General features: G+C 37.7%; 1 protein-coding gene across 3 annotated transcripts in view; it reads right to left on the bottom strand.

Moving 5' to 3' along the window:
- Positions 1-19196, bottom strand: part of ppp1r9ala (protein phosphatase 1 regulatory subunit 9A-like A) — a 76182-nt gene that overhangs the window by 24281 nt on the left and 32705 nt on the right. For all 3 annotated transcript variants that reach the window (XM_079619803.1, XM_079619804.1, XM_079619802.1), the window contains exons 3-5: positions 13498-13630; positions 10564-10684; positions 4307-4411 (exon numbers count right to left, since the gene is read on the bottom strand). In XM_079619803.1, the coding sequence (XP_079475929.1) occupies positions 4307-4411; positions 10564-10684; positions 13498-13630 (359 nt within the window). The remainder of the gene's footprint in view (positions 1-4306; positions 4412-10563; positions 10685-13497; positions 13631-19196) is intronic.

The raw sequence follows: 19196 nt of genomic DNA, 5'->3' as shown, positions 1-19196 counted from the left end.
AGTGGGGCCAATTTTCATGATCTTGCCTAGGGCCCCACAACCCCACGGGCCGGCACTGATTATTGGTCATCTGGGCTCCTGTAGGTGATGTTAGCGTCCTGGTTAGCGCCTATTTTGTATATCAAAACAATGGCCGCGCCAACGCCTACAACACCCACGCCTGGCGAGGAGTTCGAAATCTACTCTCCTGGCAATCTGAAAAGCAACGTGTAGCGCTACTGTGGCTTCCCAAAGAAACAGGGAAAAATCACGACTAAGGACAAAGTGATGTGTAAAACATGTAGGATCAAACTCACATACAACGCGACGACCAGCAACATGAGAGCCCACCTGTCAACACTACATCCCACTACATGTGATAAGAACAGTGGATAAAACCTGTCGAAAGCATACTGTTTGTGTTTAATCCAGGGTCTGATTTAAAAAAAAAATTTAAGCAATTCTTGTGACAGTGTGTTTTTCTTCTGAAAACATCATTGCCTGCCTATTGACATTGACTGATACACTGCCCTCTGGTGGACAGAACATATACAACTTAAGTTTGATACCAATATAGGTCTTACTGAAGGCATTTAATGGTCAAAATATTATTAATAAATATTCTAATATTAATAAACAAACGAACTTCGAATATGATTTTTGGGCAAAATTCAAAGCCCTAGTACTGATGTGCTGATCCACGGTTCTGAGCTAGGGTGTTTATATGGTGTACCTTTAATCTGATCTGGTTAAAGGTGCAGTTCCTCTTGGTGTATGACGCGTGTTTCCAGTGAAAGGAGAAAGCCTTATCTTAGGGAATGACTTTTGAATGTACTCATTCTGCTAAACCTGAGGTGGTTTCTTCTGAATCCATTGACCCAGATCAGGAAGCAAAGTCGCTGAAAATTGCCAGAGAGCACTTAGTAATCGCTACTCAAAGGTCTGGCCCGTCTCTAACTGGTACGCCAAATCAAACTGCCTCATCTGCTGCCCAGCATTCACTTGCAAGAGAGCAAATAGAGTAAAAAAATGTTTTATCATGTTGGCCGATCTTACATGAATCCAGACCTGTTGGCAGCAGGGTTGTTTACGGTGTGTGTTCCTTTGAAGCAAAAATTGGTCGTTTTCAGGGGTTTGGTCTGCAAGTTTGGTGCGGACCAGGGTTCAGATGGCAGCACTAACAGAGCAATCTCAAGTGTGCCAAGTGTCAACACACCCTAAGTCTCACGACCAATCAACAAGCCCCTTTTCATCACATAAAAATAGTCAAGTCACGTCTAGTCTAGTCATCTTCATTTATATAGCGCTTTTAACAATGTAGATTGTTTCAAAACGGCTTTATAGTGATAAACGTATAATTTAAGGTAACAGATTGTTTTGTCTTTATAGCGGTTCTTGAATAATGATATTTTCCAGCTAAAGTTAGTTTTGATTGATTCACTTCCGTAGAAAGGATAATTTGTTATTAAATCAGGGGCCGCTAAGACGACACCGTTCTCTCTACACAGACTTTAAACACGAACCTGTGAGAAACGCTGATGGCGCGCACGTGCGCATCAAGGATTAATTCTATAGTTATGTGCGTTTGAATATATGTGCGCATGTTTGTAATTCCCAAAAACCAAGCCTTAAACTACTTGTCTGGCCTTAACATTTTGATACAGAATTGTATCACTTCGGGGTAGATACGCGAAACCAAAATTATCCCGACACCGCTTTATCTGTAGAGTGGTAAAGGGATCCTCCATAGGGAGAGGCTAGTTGGCACTGCGTTGTGATAAACTGTAAGAATAACTATGCTAGATCACTATACATGTCAGGTCTCTTCTCGTCTATTTGGAGGGTGTTTAAGGCCGGATTAAGGTGTGATGTGGCACACATTACGGTTAAAAATCTGCCAACACAAGACTATTGGAAAATTTGAATGACCACACTTAACTAACTAGACTAAATGTGAGGTTTTCCCCTTCTTTTTCTAAAACTTCTAACCAATAACAGAAGACTTCATATTTATGTAACTCAGTGGTTCTCAAACTCCCCTTTAAACCCCACCTCTGCCTACCACATCATTTGACAAAATTATTTTCAAATATTTCAGTGATGCTGGTTTGTATGAACAATGTTCAACTGGTGTCTGCAGCGCGCTCTTTTGACGGCTGCCTCACGAGCTCGGCTTCTTGTACATGTTCTCGCTGAAGAGATGCAGCTTCACGGTGATGATCTCGGGCTTGTTCAGACAGTGCAGAGTCAACGGTCTGAAGAAGGAAAATTCGGAGGAATTGGCATTCGGTGCCGCTTTATAAGGCACAGAGCCAACCGCCATTTACACACTCGAATGCCTTTTCCACTCCGCGCTGTTTTCGTTTTCTTTGTGTGCCGCTCTCCCATGCCTCCTGCAGTACCCAACACACACTCTGAGAACCACTGATGCAGGGGCGTTGCTAGACATTAAGCTCTACTGGGGCACAGGTCCCCCATTGTTTGTCCGAGATAGCAACAGTAACTAAGGAGGGCGGGGCTTACCGATAGGTCAATTAAATAAAAATTCCATATCCGAAAGGATGATTCATTGTTATGACACACAATCAAAGACAGTACAGAACACAACAATGTGTTTATTTCCTGTGCTATACAGTGATGCAGGCAGGGGCGTTTGTTGCAAAAACACCAGGCTGGGTAGTTAGGTAACTTAGGGGGTGCGGGGGCGTGCTTCCCCGAGAAATTTTGGATTTCTCTCACCTACATATGTGCATTTTAAGGTGTTTGAAGGCCAAAAAATTGGATAACAATAGAAGCCAATAATGAATAAAAGTAAGATTATTTGTATTATTTACAAACTTTTGTTTCGTCATGTTTTCATAGCCTACCACAATAGCGTGCTAACACCGGACTTCGGTGTGCTGCAGTTGCTAGGAAACAGACGCGCGCGGACATGGATTTCTGTCACGCGGGTCAGCTTCTGTTTTCGCCTAAATTGCGTTGCTTTTACAAGCGTTGATTGTTTTATTACTGCGTTGCAAATAGATAATTTCTATTACCATATAATATAATTTCTATTAAAGGGACACTTCACCCATTTGCATTAAGCTTTGTATCATTAGAAACCCAGTCATATTTTTGAATGGTCATGCATTGATCCCTCATTTTCCCCTGAGAAGGGAGAAATAAGGATTTCAGTGTTGCCGTTCCTGCTTATAATGATGTAAAAATCGTCATTTTGCGTCATTCTAAGCAGGAAGTCAAATATCTTTGTAGAGGGGTTGAGACTACAAACACTCGTTCCTCATTATCCAGGGGGAGGGACCCACTCACGCTACAGACCTATTACAGATCAGTGGGTGGGACTTCACTTTCTGAAACTAAAAGCAATATCCTCCATCTTGTTTGGAAGCTAAGCTAACCGGCGCTGTGGAGCCAGATGTGAAGTTACGACAATGGCGGAAGATAACTTACTCAATATGATATGGAAGAAGAGGATTTCGAAAGTTCGTGGCTACTTTTACGAGCCGCAATATATCGAAGAGCAGCTGAGGTCTATGGAGGAACAGGAGGCGCCGGCGGCTTCTGCAGAGTGCAGCCGAGGCAGAGACCTGCCTGTCGCGGACGAGAAGCCCGGACTGGCTCGAGCTGGGGCGGACTGGTGGTGCCTGTGCGCATACGGACACAGAGATAGAGTTCGTCTGCTGCAAATAATTTCAACGATGCCAATTTCTCCTGGACGAAATCTCTGAATCAGACGAGGACACGGACGTTTGTGTTGTGAACCATCATAGATCCGCACCGCATATGTTCTGACTGAACATCCCGGTACAATGCAATAATTCACCATTTCGAAAGAAATACAAACAAGGAGTAATTCACTAATGAGTTCGCCAACTAACTTTAATGTTTGTGTGAAATTAATTTCAAGCTCTGGTGGTTAGCTCGCTTTGTAGACGGAAGAGTGATTTCTCTGATAGGCGGATACCTCATACTGGTTCTGGATTAGTGAGAGTGGCTTGCGGAGCTTTGCAATGTGGTGCATTGTGGGAGTTGTTGTCTTTTATACAAACGCGCCCTAAAGTTACTTTCTTTTAAAGTCTTTTCTCGGTCAAGAAGGCACCAAATTCGAAAATTATTTAACATTTCGACTACATATATGACCCACTTTCAATAAAGATTAATGCTCCCACCGGTGAAATGCTCCTTTAAATACACTGACAAATAAAATCAATTGTTAAACTCAAACTTCAGATTTACTGGGGCACAGCAGATTTATACTGCCCCAGTAAAAGGGGTCTAGAAACACCCCTGCACTGATGTAACAGACAGACAGAGCAGGACTGACCTGACGGTCCCCTTCGTGTTCTTGAGGACGGTCGCAGCAAAGTGTTGCGTCACACCAACCAGACTGATGCCATCCACCTCCACAATCTGATCGTTCACCTGGATCCTGGAACAGAACAAGATGAGGTTTAATGTGTTACAATGACCAAAGTAATCTTGATTTCATATGTCTCATTAAGCAACTATTAATGTATGCTTACCGTAAGTTACAAACCAAACAGCAAACGATATTAGTGACACCTCAAACCAGTGTGGTGAAATGTTACTTTCAAAAGTTACATTCTTGCATTGTTATATGTAGAGATATTCATCATTATTTATTCCTAATAAAAAATAGCTTAAACAATACAACTTTTTGTGTATTACTGTAGCACTTGCGTCAATATACACTACCGATCTAAAGTTTGGTATGAGATAATATTTGTATGTTTTTGAAAGAAGTCACCTTTGCTCACCAAAGCTGCAGTTATTTGACAATAAAAACAGTAATATTGTGAAATATTTTACACCTGCTCAGTTATTATCAATTACTTTTTGATTCTCAATTATTTACAATGATTTTTATTATCAGTGTTGAAAACAGCTTTTGCTGCTTAAAGGTAGGGTAGGTAGGATTTATATAAAAACGTTTTACCAAATTTGATTAAACTTTCTATATATATCAATGCATAATTAAAATGTAAGTACTCTGATAAAAAGAGTATAAAAATCGAGTGACTCTAGACCGTTTAATCTTCATTAAACACAGCTCATTATTTCCATTCGGGACGAATCACAGGATTGGCTTGCGCGACTGTCACTCGACGTCGCCATGACTACCGCCGTTATTACTGGCTCTGCCCACGTGCGCGCAGTCGCGCACCCGTTTTTAGGTGGGAGTGAATGGAATTAATGAGCTGTGTTTAATGAAGATTAAACGGTCTAGAGTCACTCGATTTTTATACTCTTTTTATCAGAGTACTTACATTTTAATTATGCATTGGTATATAAAGACAGTTTAAACAAATTTGAATAAAAGTTTTTTTTAGACAATTCTGACCTACCCTACCTTTAACTTTCTTGTGGAAACCATGACACATTTTTTCAGGATTCTGAAGGATCATGTGACACTGAAGACTGGAGTAATGATGCTTTGATCACAGGAATAATTTACAGTTCAAACTATATTAAAATAGAAAAAGATGTATATAAAAGATGTAAATAAACAAGTTAAATTTTATAAAACTAAAAAAAGTTGAAATTACTTATTTTTATGAGCTAAAGTCATGTAAAACATGTTGCCATGACTTACTGATCATATCATGTTTTACAGGCCTTAGATTAGGCAGCATACTTTGTTCAGATGTTTTGAAATGCATTTGTAAATGCATGCAAAAATTTTTAAATATAATTAAAAAAATAACAATTTACTTTAATATCCGATTACAAAAAACACACATCGCCCTCAACAAAGCTCCAAACCCCACTGTAATGTAATCCTCTAAAAGTGGACACGCTGACGATGTTAAACATCTGGATCTTTTCATTCAATCTACTTCACACGGTTGTAAATGTGCTGCTTAAAGGGGTGGTTGATCATGATTTCACTTTTCTAACTTTAGTTAGTGTGTAATGTTGCTGTTTGATCATAAACAACATCTGCAAAGTTACAACGCTCAAAGTTCAGAGCAAAGGGAGATATTTGCTTTTAAAGAAATAGTTTTTTAAGGACTACAACAAACGGCTGGTAGCGACTACAGGAGCTTCCTCCCCAGTTAGTGACATCACCAACCCTAAAATTTACATAAACCCGCCCCCAGAACACTATTATAGATTATCAAGACAGAATATGCTAATCAATGACAAAAAGATATCTACAAATCAGCAACATAAATTCATCAACTAACCATTCAGAAATGTCCTGTTGTCACTTCTTCTTGAGTCTCTCCATCTTTGTCTGAAAGTTTCTGTCATTTTAGTGTGTGTGCGTGAGGTAATCGCAGCCGCTAACACACACGAGCTCTTGAAACCCCGCCCTCTGCAGCAGCTCATTTGCATTTAAAGGGACAAACACTAAATGGTGCGTTTTTGCAAACCCTCAAAAAGTGACAACTTTAACATGCTATATAAAAATATCTGTTTGAGCTAAAACTTCACACACACACACACTCTGGGGACATCAGAGAGTTATTTGACATCTTGTGAAAAGGCGTTTTACCACCCCTTTAAAGCTACAATATGTTGTTGTTTTGCAGTGACCTCTTACAATAACAAAGGTGTAGGTTGATGACGCAGTGATAAGCAGAATTATGGATCTTGTCGTCAAGCTGATGGATCTAATAATGTTTATGGATGAGTGAATACATTGATGTTTTTAACATGACTGTGGTATGAAGGGCGCGATTGCTAATAAGACAGATATCAGCGCCACACGAGAGTCCCGCGGATATAAAGGAATAAGGACATTAATCTACCGAACTACCCGCAAGTGCTGAATTAATACTCGTACCGGTCAGTTTATTAGACAAATGACAGTTGTCCACGTCTGTCGCCATGGTTACTATGGCTCTACGAGCGGAAACCAGGGATAACGTGAATATTACGTCATTGACAGGCGACAAGTGATCAGAGAGTCCGGGACGAGCCATTATTTAAAATGGGAATTTCTCTGAAATGAAAAATCTTTGGGAGCTTTTGGGATATTGTAAGTACACAACTGCAGGAAATATATCACACTGTGCAAGTTATTTTTGGATATTTTATTAAAAAATTCTTACATATTGTACCTTTAAGGCTGCACTGTGACACGTAAAATACATGCTAAGCACATGTTCATGACTCCATGAATGAGTAATCGCTCCTCTCTGGGCAAGACAGACTGTTAACACTTCTCACACCTAATCTGCGCTCAAACTATACATCACGACATGTTTACGACTGACACCTCCGAGGCCCGATACCCAGATGGGTTGCTTTTTCCACACAGCACTGAGTATTTCAAACAGTCAGCAGTTGGCAGCGAATGCTGAGATTCACAGGGAAGAGGAAGTGTGTTTTCTGTGCCGTGACAGAGACATGAATGCAGTGTGTTTGGACAGGGAACGTTCAACAGCCGATCAGAGAGATCAAACATGTGTGTGTCCTGCTTCAGTTGCCCTCAGGAAGCAGAACATGAAGACATGCCCAGCACTTCTGCAGCTGCAACATGACCCCGCACAGGGTTCACCAGCATGCACACTGCTCAAAGGTTTGGGGTCGGGGTCAGACTTTTTCATGTTTTTGAAGGAAGTCTCTTATGCTTATCAAGGCTGCATTTACTTGATTTAAAAATTTACAATTTAAAATAACTGTTTTGTATTTGAATATTTTAAAAATGTAATTTATTCCTGTGATGCAAAGCTGAATTTTCAGCATCATTACTCCAGTCTTCAGTGTCACATGATTCTTCAGAAATCATTATAATATGATTGAATTTGCTGCTGAAGAAACATTTCTGATTATTATCAATGTTAAAAACAGTCGAGCCTCTTCATATTTTTGTGAAAAACATGACTATTTTTTCAGGATTATTTGATGAATAGAAAAAGTCTAAAAAAACAAACATTTGTTTGACAGAAATCATTTATAAAAATATAAAAGTCTTTAGTCACATTTGATCAATTTAATGCATACTGGCTAGAAAAAGTATTAATAAAAGAAACAACTTACTGGCTCCAATTATTTGGACGATTGGTCTGATGGATGATAACTAATATATGATAGAGCTGCACGATTCTGGATAAACTGAGAATCACACTTTTTGTTTTTTATATATAGAGAACACTATTCTCCCCAATGATTATGGACAAAGGTTTGTTAATTAAAAATATTACCATATCATCCGTCTTCCTGCACGCGGAAATGTGTTTATGTAGCCGTGACAACGAAACACGTGAATAATGTGCGCGCACACCTGTGTTAACGCGCGCTTGTTGCCCCGTGTGCGCTGATGCGCTCATCTGTTGACATTTCCGAATGCCTTCCTACAGTTGCTTAATAAAAGCGGGTTTTCCACTGGACAAATTAAACAAAAGAAAAAAAATGTAACTTACTAGAGGTTCCGACAAAATGTTAATTGCTGCAGTGCTGATTTAAACATTAAAAATGTTTACTTAATTTGAATGAATAATTGAAAAAAAAAAACGGTTTGAATGAATGATTCAATGACTCACTCAGACTTCACTAGTTTCATTCCTGGATGAATCAGCGTTTCTCTTGAATCAATGACTCTCAGACAAATACCTTTTGTAACAGTCACTTCACTTGTCGCCACCAACTGGTGTAACAATGTAATTGATGCAATCTTTAATTTGAAGCGTCAAGTTACTTTCAGAAGGTGATTTGCTCTAATTTAAAATCACTACCGCAGACATCAGTGTTTATATCCAAACTATAAACTTTTATCCAAGCACTTCTGTGACGATTTGAATTATTGTAAGACAGAAATGATTCCATGTGGTTGAAAATACTATATTTCATATCTATACATTAGAGGATGGATACCCGACCCGAGCCCGACGGGACGGGCCGGGTTCGGACAGATATTTAGAAATGTTGTTCGGGTTCGGGTCGGGCTCGGTCACATCAGCGTGATAAGGCATTGAACGCTTTAAATTGAAAAAAGCTTATTATGTAGGTAACGTTAGCCAATGGGCCTGTTTCACTTGATGCAAAGGTTTGTTAATTAAAAATATTACCATATCATCCGTCTTCCTGCGCGCGGAAATGTGTTTATGCAGCCATGACAACGAAACACGTGAATAATGTGTGCGCGCACCTGTGTTAACGCGCGCTTGTTGCCCCGTGTGCGCTAATGCACTCATCTGTTGACATTTCTGAATGCCTTCCTACAGTTGCTTAATAAAAGCGGGTTTTCCACTCAAACAAACGTACATGTGTCATTAGTATGAGAAAATTAGTTTTAACTGTATCGGGCTCGGACAAAAATATCTTTATGCCTGTCGGGGTCGGGTTCGGTTACTGCTCTGTCGGCAGTGTTGGGGAAGTTCACTTTCTACATGAACTAGTTCACAAATTTGAAAATGAATTAGTTCAGTTCATAGTTCACAGTTTCAAAAATGAACTAGTTCATAGTTCTTTTATTTTTTCATATTGCTGCGAGCTATTATTTTTCAAAATGATTGCCACAGCCCATATAGAACCACAGCAATTAGTTGATCAGTTTTAACACAGAAGCTGTGCGTCAGATGTTTCCCATCCTCACCGACCTCGTCATAAAACTCGTTTAAATGATCATGCGACGCCTACATGCTGCTTTTTGTTTTGATTTTAGTGATGAGTCGTTTATGAATCCATTCATTGCGTCTGTCACGTGACAAATGAACGAAAGACTCGGAAGGTAAAGTAATTATTTATGTTCCCTGTAAACGATTTTTGACTGCATTATAATGATTTAATCATTCAGAATATGATCAATTGCGTAAGTGGATGTGTTCGGGGAATTTGCCAGTTAATAGTATAACATTTAAAGCCCCTTAAATGAACGAAATGACTCGGGGAAAAAAGATTTGTTCATTTTGATGAACGAGATCGAACAAGAGAGTCGGTAGACACTGGTGGCTGGTGTTGCCAGATTGGGTGTTTTTTCCCGCTACATATTAAGGCCGGTTTACGGGGTGTTTTAGCCGGGTTTTGCCTGGAAGGCTCTATAGAAATCTGGCACCCTATTGAACGAAGTTAAACAGAGAGCATGCCGTTCACCGACACCAGAATGAACGGGTTCACAGTAACGTTCATCAGGCAGTAATACAGTACGTTCAGTTCACGTTCGCCCAAAATATGAACGAGTTCAATGAACGCGTTCAGGCACAACACTGTCTGTCGGACGGGGGCCGGGCTCGTACAGAAAAATGCGGCCCGATCCGCACTCTAATGTCAACTGCTCTCTGGATCAGCAGCAACGCAGGTCTGAATGTTCACTGTGATCGTACTTGTCAAATGTTTAATAAACATAGCCGAATTGTTGTCATTTAGGGATAAGATTGGTTGTGTATTAACAAATAATTGTGCAGCTCTAATATAGAGTATCAGGACCCGTTGAGGAGAGGTGTGTGTTTTTCAGTGTGCTGGATGAGAAACATGTGTAAAAACCCACAGTAAACCCCATGTAAAGGAGGCTACATGTGAGGCTCCAGATGTGCCACAGCTGGCAACTAATAATTACTGCCCTGCTCAGTAAATCACCGCTTGTTGTGCGAAATTCGACTGTAGAGACCTCACCTCCCATCTCTCTCTGCGGCTCCATCCTGCATGATGGTCTTGACGAAGATGCCCAGTTTCTCCAGGCCCTGGTCTGCCCCAACACCCATCCCTATAATACTGATCCCCAGCCCTTTATCACCTACACAAAGAGAACAGAGACAAACAGAAACACAGAATGATTCAATGACTCGCTCATAAATACTTCACTTATTTCATTACTGGATGAATCAGTGTTTTTAAGCCAATCTCTTGACTGAATTATTCAAGGTTTGTCTTGAAAAAGGCAATATTACAGTAACATTTTTATTAAATTACGAATATCAGTTTTGCAACAATTGATGCAGACATACTCTAGCACAGTTCCTCCGCAGTTCAATTTGAACATTTATTCAACCCTTTACAATAGGAGTAAATCACTTGCATATGCATTTACATTTACATTTATGCATTTGGCAGACGCTTTTATCCAAAGCGACTTACATTGCATTTCAAGGGTACACATTTACATTCTTATCAGTTCTTGCTTTCCCTGGGAATCGAACCCATGGCCTTGGCGTTGCAAGCGCCATCGTTCTACTGTTTGAGATACAGGAAAGGCGTAGCTTTCTTTTGGTAGCATATATGCAAGCAAATATGCTAGACGACTACAGAATGTCTTTAATAAGCCAATGGCTAGTAAACTGTACGATTTCAGTAACCTGTGATTGAGTTAAAGGAAAAAAAGTTTAGCGCTAAGCAAAGAGAATTTATGCGCTAGATCTAAATGCAGGGCTCGACAGGACTGTGCTGCATCTATCATTATCTATCTATCTATCTATCTATCTATCTATATATCTATCTATCTATCTATCTATCTATCATTTGCACGTGTTTTTAGCCTTGCCTATTTAAACATTCAAGCGCAAGAAGATGCGAAAGATAACTTGCGCGAGTCTGACATAAAGCCAGATACTCTCTCTGTATCTTTGGTCTATTGTTTATTTGTGCTATTGCTTACCATTTGATTATTGCTTCTTATTTTATCACAGAATATTTACTTGTCTATAATAGTGTTTGAAATGTATATTTTATATGATATTTGTGTCTAATTTTTTCACTTGCATTGTTCTTGCATTCCATGTAAAAAGTTTGCCGAGTAAAATAAAAAATGCACTAGCCAACTCAGCGACTCAAGCTTCAGTGTGTCTGTAGAGGGTTTATTGGAACTAAATAAAAAAAGTGTTTTGCCCATAAATCGTTACCGCACGAAATAAACAATTATGCTGAAAGATGCCTTATAATTGATTAAAATACAACAATCCTGTCTCATGTAATCGCTCAAACAGCTTTGTAAATGTTACGTTTACCTCAGGAAAGCCATTCAATATGCATTGCTTGATAGTTAGCTAGAAAAAAAAAACATTTTGCTAAATATAAGCACTATATTACATATTCATTATATTTTTATGTGACCCGTTCCATAATATTTAATGTTTGAAAAAAATGGAATGGATCGTTTAAAGGTTTAAACAGTTTAAAGGCCCGCTCACACAAAGAACGATAACTATAAATATAACTATAACAATAACTATATTAACATCCACATCAGCCGACGATATCGTTCTGTTAAAGGAGAACTCCGGCGCAAAATGAACCTTTGGTCTAATTACACATTGTTACCTAGTCAACCGTTATCTGAGATTTGTTTTCATGATTATCAAATGTAAATAGTTTTATCTCTAAAAACAGTTTAGCCTATAACGCTAGTATAACGCTAGTATATTGGGCATTGAGTAATGACAAATAAAAATCGCTTGTTAATACCACTAACAAGGCTCAAAATAGCCCCACACTAACACGGTAGCATAATGAGGGTCCCTACCTTCAAACCGAAGCATTGAGAACTTTGACAGTGTCCAGACAGTTTAATAAGAAGATATTTTATACATACAGTCAACTTCACGTATACAAGCAGAATCCATCTTTGAAAAACAGACTCGATCAGTCGATCTACGAACCACCGATCCAAGTCCGCTGGACCATATGAGATTCTACACAGTTCAGCGCATTTGGATCGGCGGTTCGTAGATCGATTGATAGAGTCTGTTTTTCAAAGATGGCTTCTGCCTGTATTCGCGAAGTTGACTGTATGTATAAAATATCTTCTTATTAAACTGTCTGGACACTTACACAGTTCTCAATGCTTCGGTTTGAAGGTAGGGACCCTCATTATGCTGCCGTGTTAGTGTGGGGCTATTTTGAGCCTTGTTAGTGGTATTAACAAGCGATTTTTATTTGTCATTACTCAATGCCCAATATACTAGCGTTATACTAGCGTTATAGGCTAAACTGTTTTTAGAGATAAAACTATTTACATTCGATAATCATGAAAACAAATCTCAGATAACGGTTGACTAGGTAACAATGTGTAATTTGACCAAAGGTTCATTTTGCGCCGGAGTTCTCCTTTAAACGAAGTGTGCGCTGCAGTTTTGTCGTCTGCCACTTTAAACAATCGAGCTCGTTAAAGTTGGAAGGATTCTGATTGGCTGTCAATGTTTTTATGTTCATCAGCTGGGAAAAAATTGTTCTGAAAGTGATTCCAACGATATCATTTCTCAGTGTCGTTATCCTTATAGTTGTGGTGTGAACTGCTACTCTTATCATTCTAAAGATTACGATAAAGATATAGTTCTAAAAATCGTTCTAAATATATAATTCTTGTTGTGAATGGGCCTTAATTTAAGGGACAGTGAGAGGATGGAAAAAATAAGCATGAAAACTAATATTATGGCCGTTTCTGCTGCGGAAAACCCCTGTATGACATTTCAAGTTGATTTATAACAACAACAAAAAGGTCCAGAATGTGGTCGTTAAAAGTTCAACTCAAATTTAAATGGTTTTGACTGTTGGTTTATTAATCAATAAATCCCAGAAAGAGTCCAGAGTATTTTGTGAAAGACACATCCTCACCTTTCTCGATCTCCACGGGAAACACGTCCATCTTCTCCACCCGTTTCTCCAGCTCGTACTCCGCCGACGCCGCCACAGGATCCACATCGTCATTCCTCCGGTCGTAGTCTTCATTGGAGAACGCGCTGTACACCTGAGACACCACAAACACAACTCAAGATCAATTACAGCTAATAACACACAATAACTCTTCATTTACTTTCATAATCTTTAAGACTGCTTATTATGTGTATTATGAAGATGATGAGACCCCTTCCTAGATCACAGCCTTCACAGGTCAGTATTCAGTTATTGCAAAAACACTGGACATCTCACAGAAACCACAACATCAAAGCTGTAATCAGTTCCTCTACAGTCTTGCCAGAGAAGCGCTTCCTCTCTGCTTTAATATCAGCCGGTGAAAGCAGCCCTTGTCTACTAAAAAGAAAATCACTTCAAAACAATAACTGCACACACACACAAAATCACTTATTACAGAATTACTCATTCTTTATAGTCAGAAGGTTTAAAAAAAATTGACATCCGATGAATCTTTTCCATGGTTTAACAAAATGATGGAGTCGCAGTCCCGCAGGGCGGCTGCTCTTAATGCAACTGTCAACAAGCAACAATCATAAAGGACATTTTATTATTATATATATATATATTTTTTTTGCTTGCTGAACATTTTTTCAGCCACAAACTACACGTTCTTACTTTTAAAAAAAACAACAGATTTTTTTTTTTTTTTTTTTGGAGGTCATGGTCAACTAACATGTTACAGTATTACAAAGTTGAAGTCTGTATGTGATTGTATACAGTATCAATTAAGACCATTAAAAGAATAGTTCACTCAAAAATACAAATCCTATCATAAGTTTTTAGTTTCATAATTTAGTTTCAGATGCATAAGATTTTTGTTCATCTTCGAAACACACAGATGGAGATATTTTAAAGAAATCTGAGAGATTTCAAATGATGACTATTTAAATTTTTTGGTTGAACATTCAAAATAATTATAATTGTGTAGAATTGATTAGATTTTACTCATAGTTCAGTTAAAAGTTTACTTCTCCCCAATTTGTAATTATGTATTCACCCCACATTTCATTCCACAAATATTAAGTATGCCTTATTTTCTTTCATGGAACATCATAATGTGAAATATCTAAGCATGAGGACAAATAAGATGTGAGAACTATGATGGTGGCAGACATTTTCAGTAAATATTGACTTTTGTCTTCCCTCATATAAATTCCCTCATTTTTTTTTTTTTTTGCTTGACAGTCCAACAGTTCCCTTTTATTTTTGTTTGACAATCCTCAAGACATTTTTAAATAATTCCACAGAAGAAAGTCAGTCACAGATTTTGAACGACTGTAACAATAAATAATGACGATTTTCATCCTTTTTTTCCTTTTGCTGAAATATGACTTTAAATAGTGTGTGATCTTTTTCCGATTAATGGATAGAGTTAAATGTGTGTGTGAAATAGGAAAGAGTGAAAGTGGATTAAGTCTGATCACTGTGAGAGAGTAACAATGAAACTTTGGGTTTGAGTAAAATGATCTTACTGGCTTCCACCAATTATATTTTATCAGTCTGAGAGTAGACATTTGAGGGGAAACTCAATATAAAATGAATCCAACTGTAGACAGAGTCAAACTATCCTAAATTAAGTATTATTTTGTTGAGGGACACACAGACCGGGGACTTTGAATGAACAAAGTCGAAACACAAATCCATGCCAGCTCTCTCTCTCTCACACACACACACACACTTTTTTTCACTAAGGCTCTGTAGATCTGAAGAGAAACTCAGGTATGTCTCTCATTAGGTTCAACTCATTCAGTGTAGAAGAGGGAATGTGATCGGCCCACTGGACTCTGCGAGGTGTGATTTAAAGGGATAGTTCACTTTGAAATAAAATTTTGGTATGTTTTAGCTTATTGATGGCCTAAGCTCGCGCGAACTCATCCGGGAGTGTTGAGTTTTCACTTATTCACAATTTGTAAGCCTTCTATCTTGACACACTACTCGCTTCATGGTTCAGGTCAATCAAAGGCATACGTTGAGCCGTACAGCCAATCACACGCGTTTCTGCTTAGTTTAAACATGCAACGTCCAATCGAAGGCGGTTAGATTAGTTTCCGGGGAAGAAATCTGGTGTAAACAGATCACTTGGACGTGGTTGTGTAAAAGGGATAAAAACGATATAAATACTGTTCGTTTTATCACACAAACCGCTTGTTTCGTGTCTTAGGCCATCAATGTGCACTTACCATGGGGAATTTTTAAATTTGGACTTTTCTCTGCATGCTTTTGGAGACAATGACCATAGACCTGCATTATATGACTGACAGACAAGAATGGTTTGACCTAAAAATATCAAAATTTAAACTACTGAGACAAAGACACCTACATCTTGGATGTACTTCAGGTAAGCTAAAACATACCAACATTTAATTTCAAAGTGAACTATCCCTTTAACCAGGTAAACATGTCCTTGAGCGACTACACATGACCAGCAGTCAGTCAGCTCATCCGAGTCACGTCACACTTTCATCAGACAGGACATTTATGCTTTTATCGTCATACAATCCGTCTGAGAGCTACAGGCTTTTACTGAGAAGGAAACACACAGAGGCAGATCCCATCATAACTAACCGCTGTTTCTGTGGAGGTTTAGAGAGCTCCTCGAACTACAGATCTGCAGCTTTAGGGGAAAAGAACATTTCTGAGGGGTCCAAAGTATTTCGAAATCTGGGTTTATATCATTGAGGGTTGTGGTTTGAATTAAATGGCTTTAAAATTAGGAGCAGAAAAGAGTAACTTTATTACAGAGGAACAACAACATCTGCACAGAAAACAGCAAATGTGCTGAGCTCTCATGCGATGAAATATTAGGGCTGTAAAACGATTACAATATTTAATCGCGATTAATCACATTAATGTCATAGCTAACTCACGATTAATCGCATTAAATGTCATAGTTAACTCACGATTAATCGCATTAATGCCATAGTTAACTCACGATTAATCACATTAATGTCATAGTTAACTCGCGATTAATCACATTAATGTCATAGTTAACTCACGATTAATCACATTAATGTCATAGTTAACTCACGATTAATCACATTAATGTCATAGTTAACTCGCGATTAATCACATTAATGTCATAGTTAACTCACGATTAATCGTATTAATGTCATAGTTAACTCACGATTAATCACATTAATGTCATAGTTAACTCGCGATTAATCACATTAATGTCATAGTTAACTCACGATTAATCACATTAATGTCATAGTTAACTCACGATTAATCACATTAATGTCATAGTTAACTCGCGATTATTTAACATTAATGTCATAGTTAACTCGCGATTAATCACATTAATGTCATAGTTAACTCACGATTAATCACATTAATGTCATAGTTAACTCACGATTAATCACATTAATGTCATAGTTAACTCGCGATTAATCACATTAATGTCATAGTTAACTCACGATTAATCGTATTAATGTCATAGTTAACTCACGATTAATCACATTAATGTCATAGTTAACTCGCGATTAATCACATTAATGTCATAGTTCACTCACGATTAATCGCATTAATGTCATAGTTAACTCACGATTAATCGCATTAATGTCATAGTTAACTCACGATTAATCGCATTAATGTCATAGTTAAATCGCGATTAATCTTACATTTTTATGAAATGCATCAGGAATGATGATGCCAAATTCACAGGAGGGCCAAAGTCAGATAACATCACAGACTGAGGCTTTATCAATACATTTGAAAAACACTTTCTTTAGAGATTGATCAAATCATTTCACACTTTACATCAGTTTGATTTAAAAAGAAAGTCACTGTTCTTGCTCTTTTACATAAGAGTGCAGAATATTTCCTGAAGCTAAACTGAAAAGCAGATCATGATAATCATGATGTCAAAACCATGATTCATTACCATGTGACCACAGACATTTACATATTAATCACGCATCACTTATTCCACATTCACTTACTGGGCAAGTCCTGATGAAATATGAGAACTACAGAGTGCGAAAGTGTGCGTCAACTTTTTCAGATACAATGATTCCTGAAATGTTTTTCCCATAGGGATTTTAAACCCCTTTTTTTAATAGACATGGAAATGCACATTCCGAACTTAAATGGTTGTATTTCAAGAATGCTGTGGAATATAGATGTATAGAAGTTTTAAAGAAGACATTTGGCAGATTTTTGTAGAAGTGAAATAAATTAACAAAGTTAAACAGAAAAAAAAGTTATAGAAGTTTGAGTTTATGAAAATTTTAACATTTTAATTATTCATACTTACTTTATATAAAATATATATTTTCAAAACCTGGTGGACTCTATAAATGAAATGGAAAAAAAAGAAAGAAAAAAAAGCCAAAAATCTGAACAAGTTCTGTTTCAAATTTTAGGTTGATATCTTAAAAAATAAGCTTTCAGTGAGATTTTGTTTGGGCGCAGTACCAAACTTTTCCACCAGTTGACATTACTGCCCATATAAGGGCGCCTTCATTTCCATATGTTGTCTGAGTGATCTCATCTGAACCACTATTTTTACAATTTTCATACAATTTATGAAGTAGATTTTGAAATGAATTCAACCTCTAAGAAATACAAAAGGACACGTATGTGGATTATAGCTCGCTGCCAAATCACAAATCGTGAATCTATTATTTTTTTCTTTATATTAAAAACATTTTCAGAACTTTTTTTCTGAAATAAATTGAACAGATGCTATCTTTTGAACTCTTGGCATGAAAACAAACTGAGGTTTCTACCATTCTTTCATGATTTTTAATGTTCATCACTATTTCAAAATAAAGGTCTAAACACGCCTTAGGAGTATGAAAATATTCTTGTTGCAAATTGATAAATTACGGCTCCTCTGTAATCTATTTAGAGAATCAGTCACCAAATATGTAAACTAGAGATTGTAAGCTTTCAAATGATATATAGTTTGTCAGGATTAGTTTAGGTTTAGTATAGGATATTACTGTTTTAAATATGTAATGGCTGTGGGCCTATGCCAATGGGGAAACGTCATCATAAAAGATTTTATAAGCCATGAACTAAACCAACCAGCCATGAGGTGAATCACAACATTACAAACTTAAAAAAAACAATTGCAAATCAGACAAAAAGACAAAGTTAGAAAGAATTAGAAATTAGAAAGTTAAGGGTCTAATTATGCAGATTGATGGTTTGAACAAAAGCATACCATCAATTAGCAACACAAGTAGCTCACAGTACGTGGGTCTGTAAAGTCTTAAGTTATTTAAAATCTATTTCCCTATGGAGAAAATGAATGGAACTGTTGCACTCTCTTCTGGTAAAAAAAATACTTAACCAACTATCTTGACTAACATCACTTAAAAAGAAATTTCTGCAAAAGTCTAGAATATGACATCTCTAAAAACAGTGTGTGTGTGTGTGTGTGTGTGCGCGTGTGTTTTCCTGGTAAACCCTATGTTGTGGGGACATTCAGTAATACCAGACATTTTTGACCTTGAGGGGACTTTTTTGGGGGATTCCCATGAGGAAAATGAATTATAAAAGTTAGGGGAAATAATGCAGTTTGTACAGTATAAAAAATTAAATATCTATGGAAAGTCCCCATAAAACATGGAAACCGAACAGGGTTGGGTTGGAGATCGTGATATAAAAATTGA

The sequence above is a fragment of the Phoxinus phoxinus genome, assembly GCF_949152265.1.
Source record: "Phoxinus phoxinus genome assembly, chromosome: 7".
In the NCBI taxonomy this organism is placed as follows: Eukaryota; Metazoa; Chordata; class Actinopteri; order Cypriniformes; family Leuciscidae; genus Phoxinus; species Phoxinus phoxinus.
Note: the sequence above shows the minus strand (reverse complement) of the source record. Positions and strands in the feature narration are given on the sequence as shown.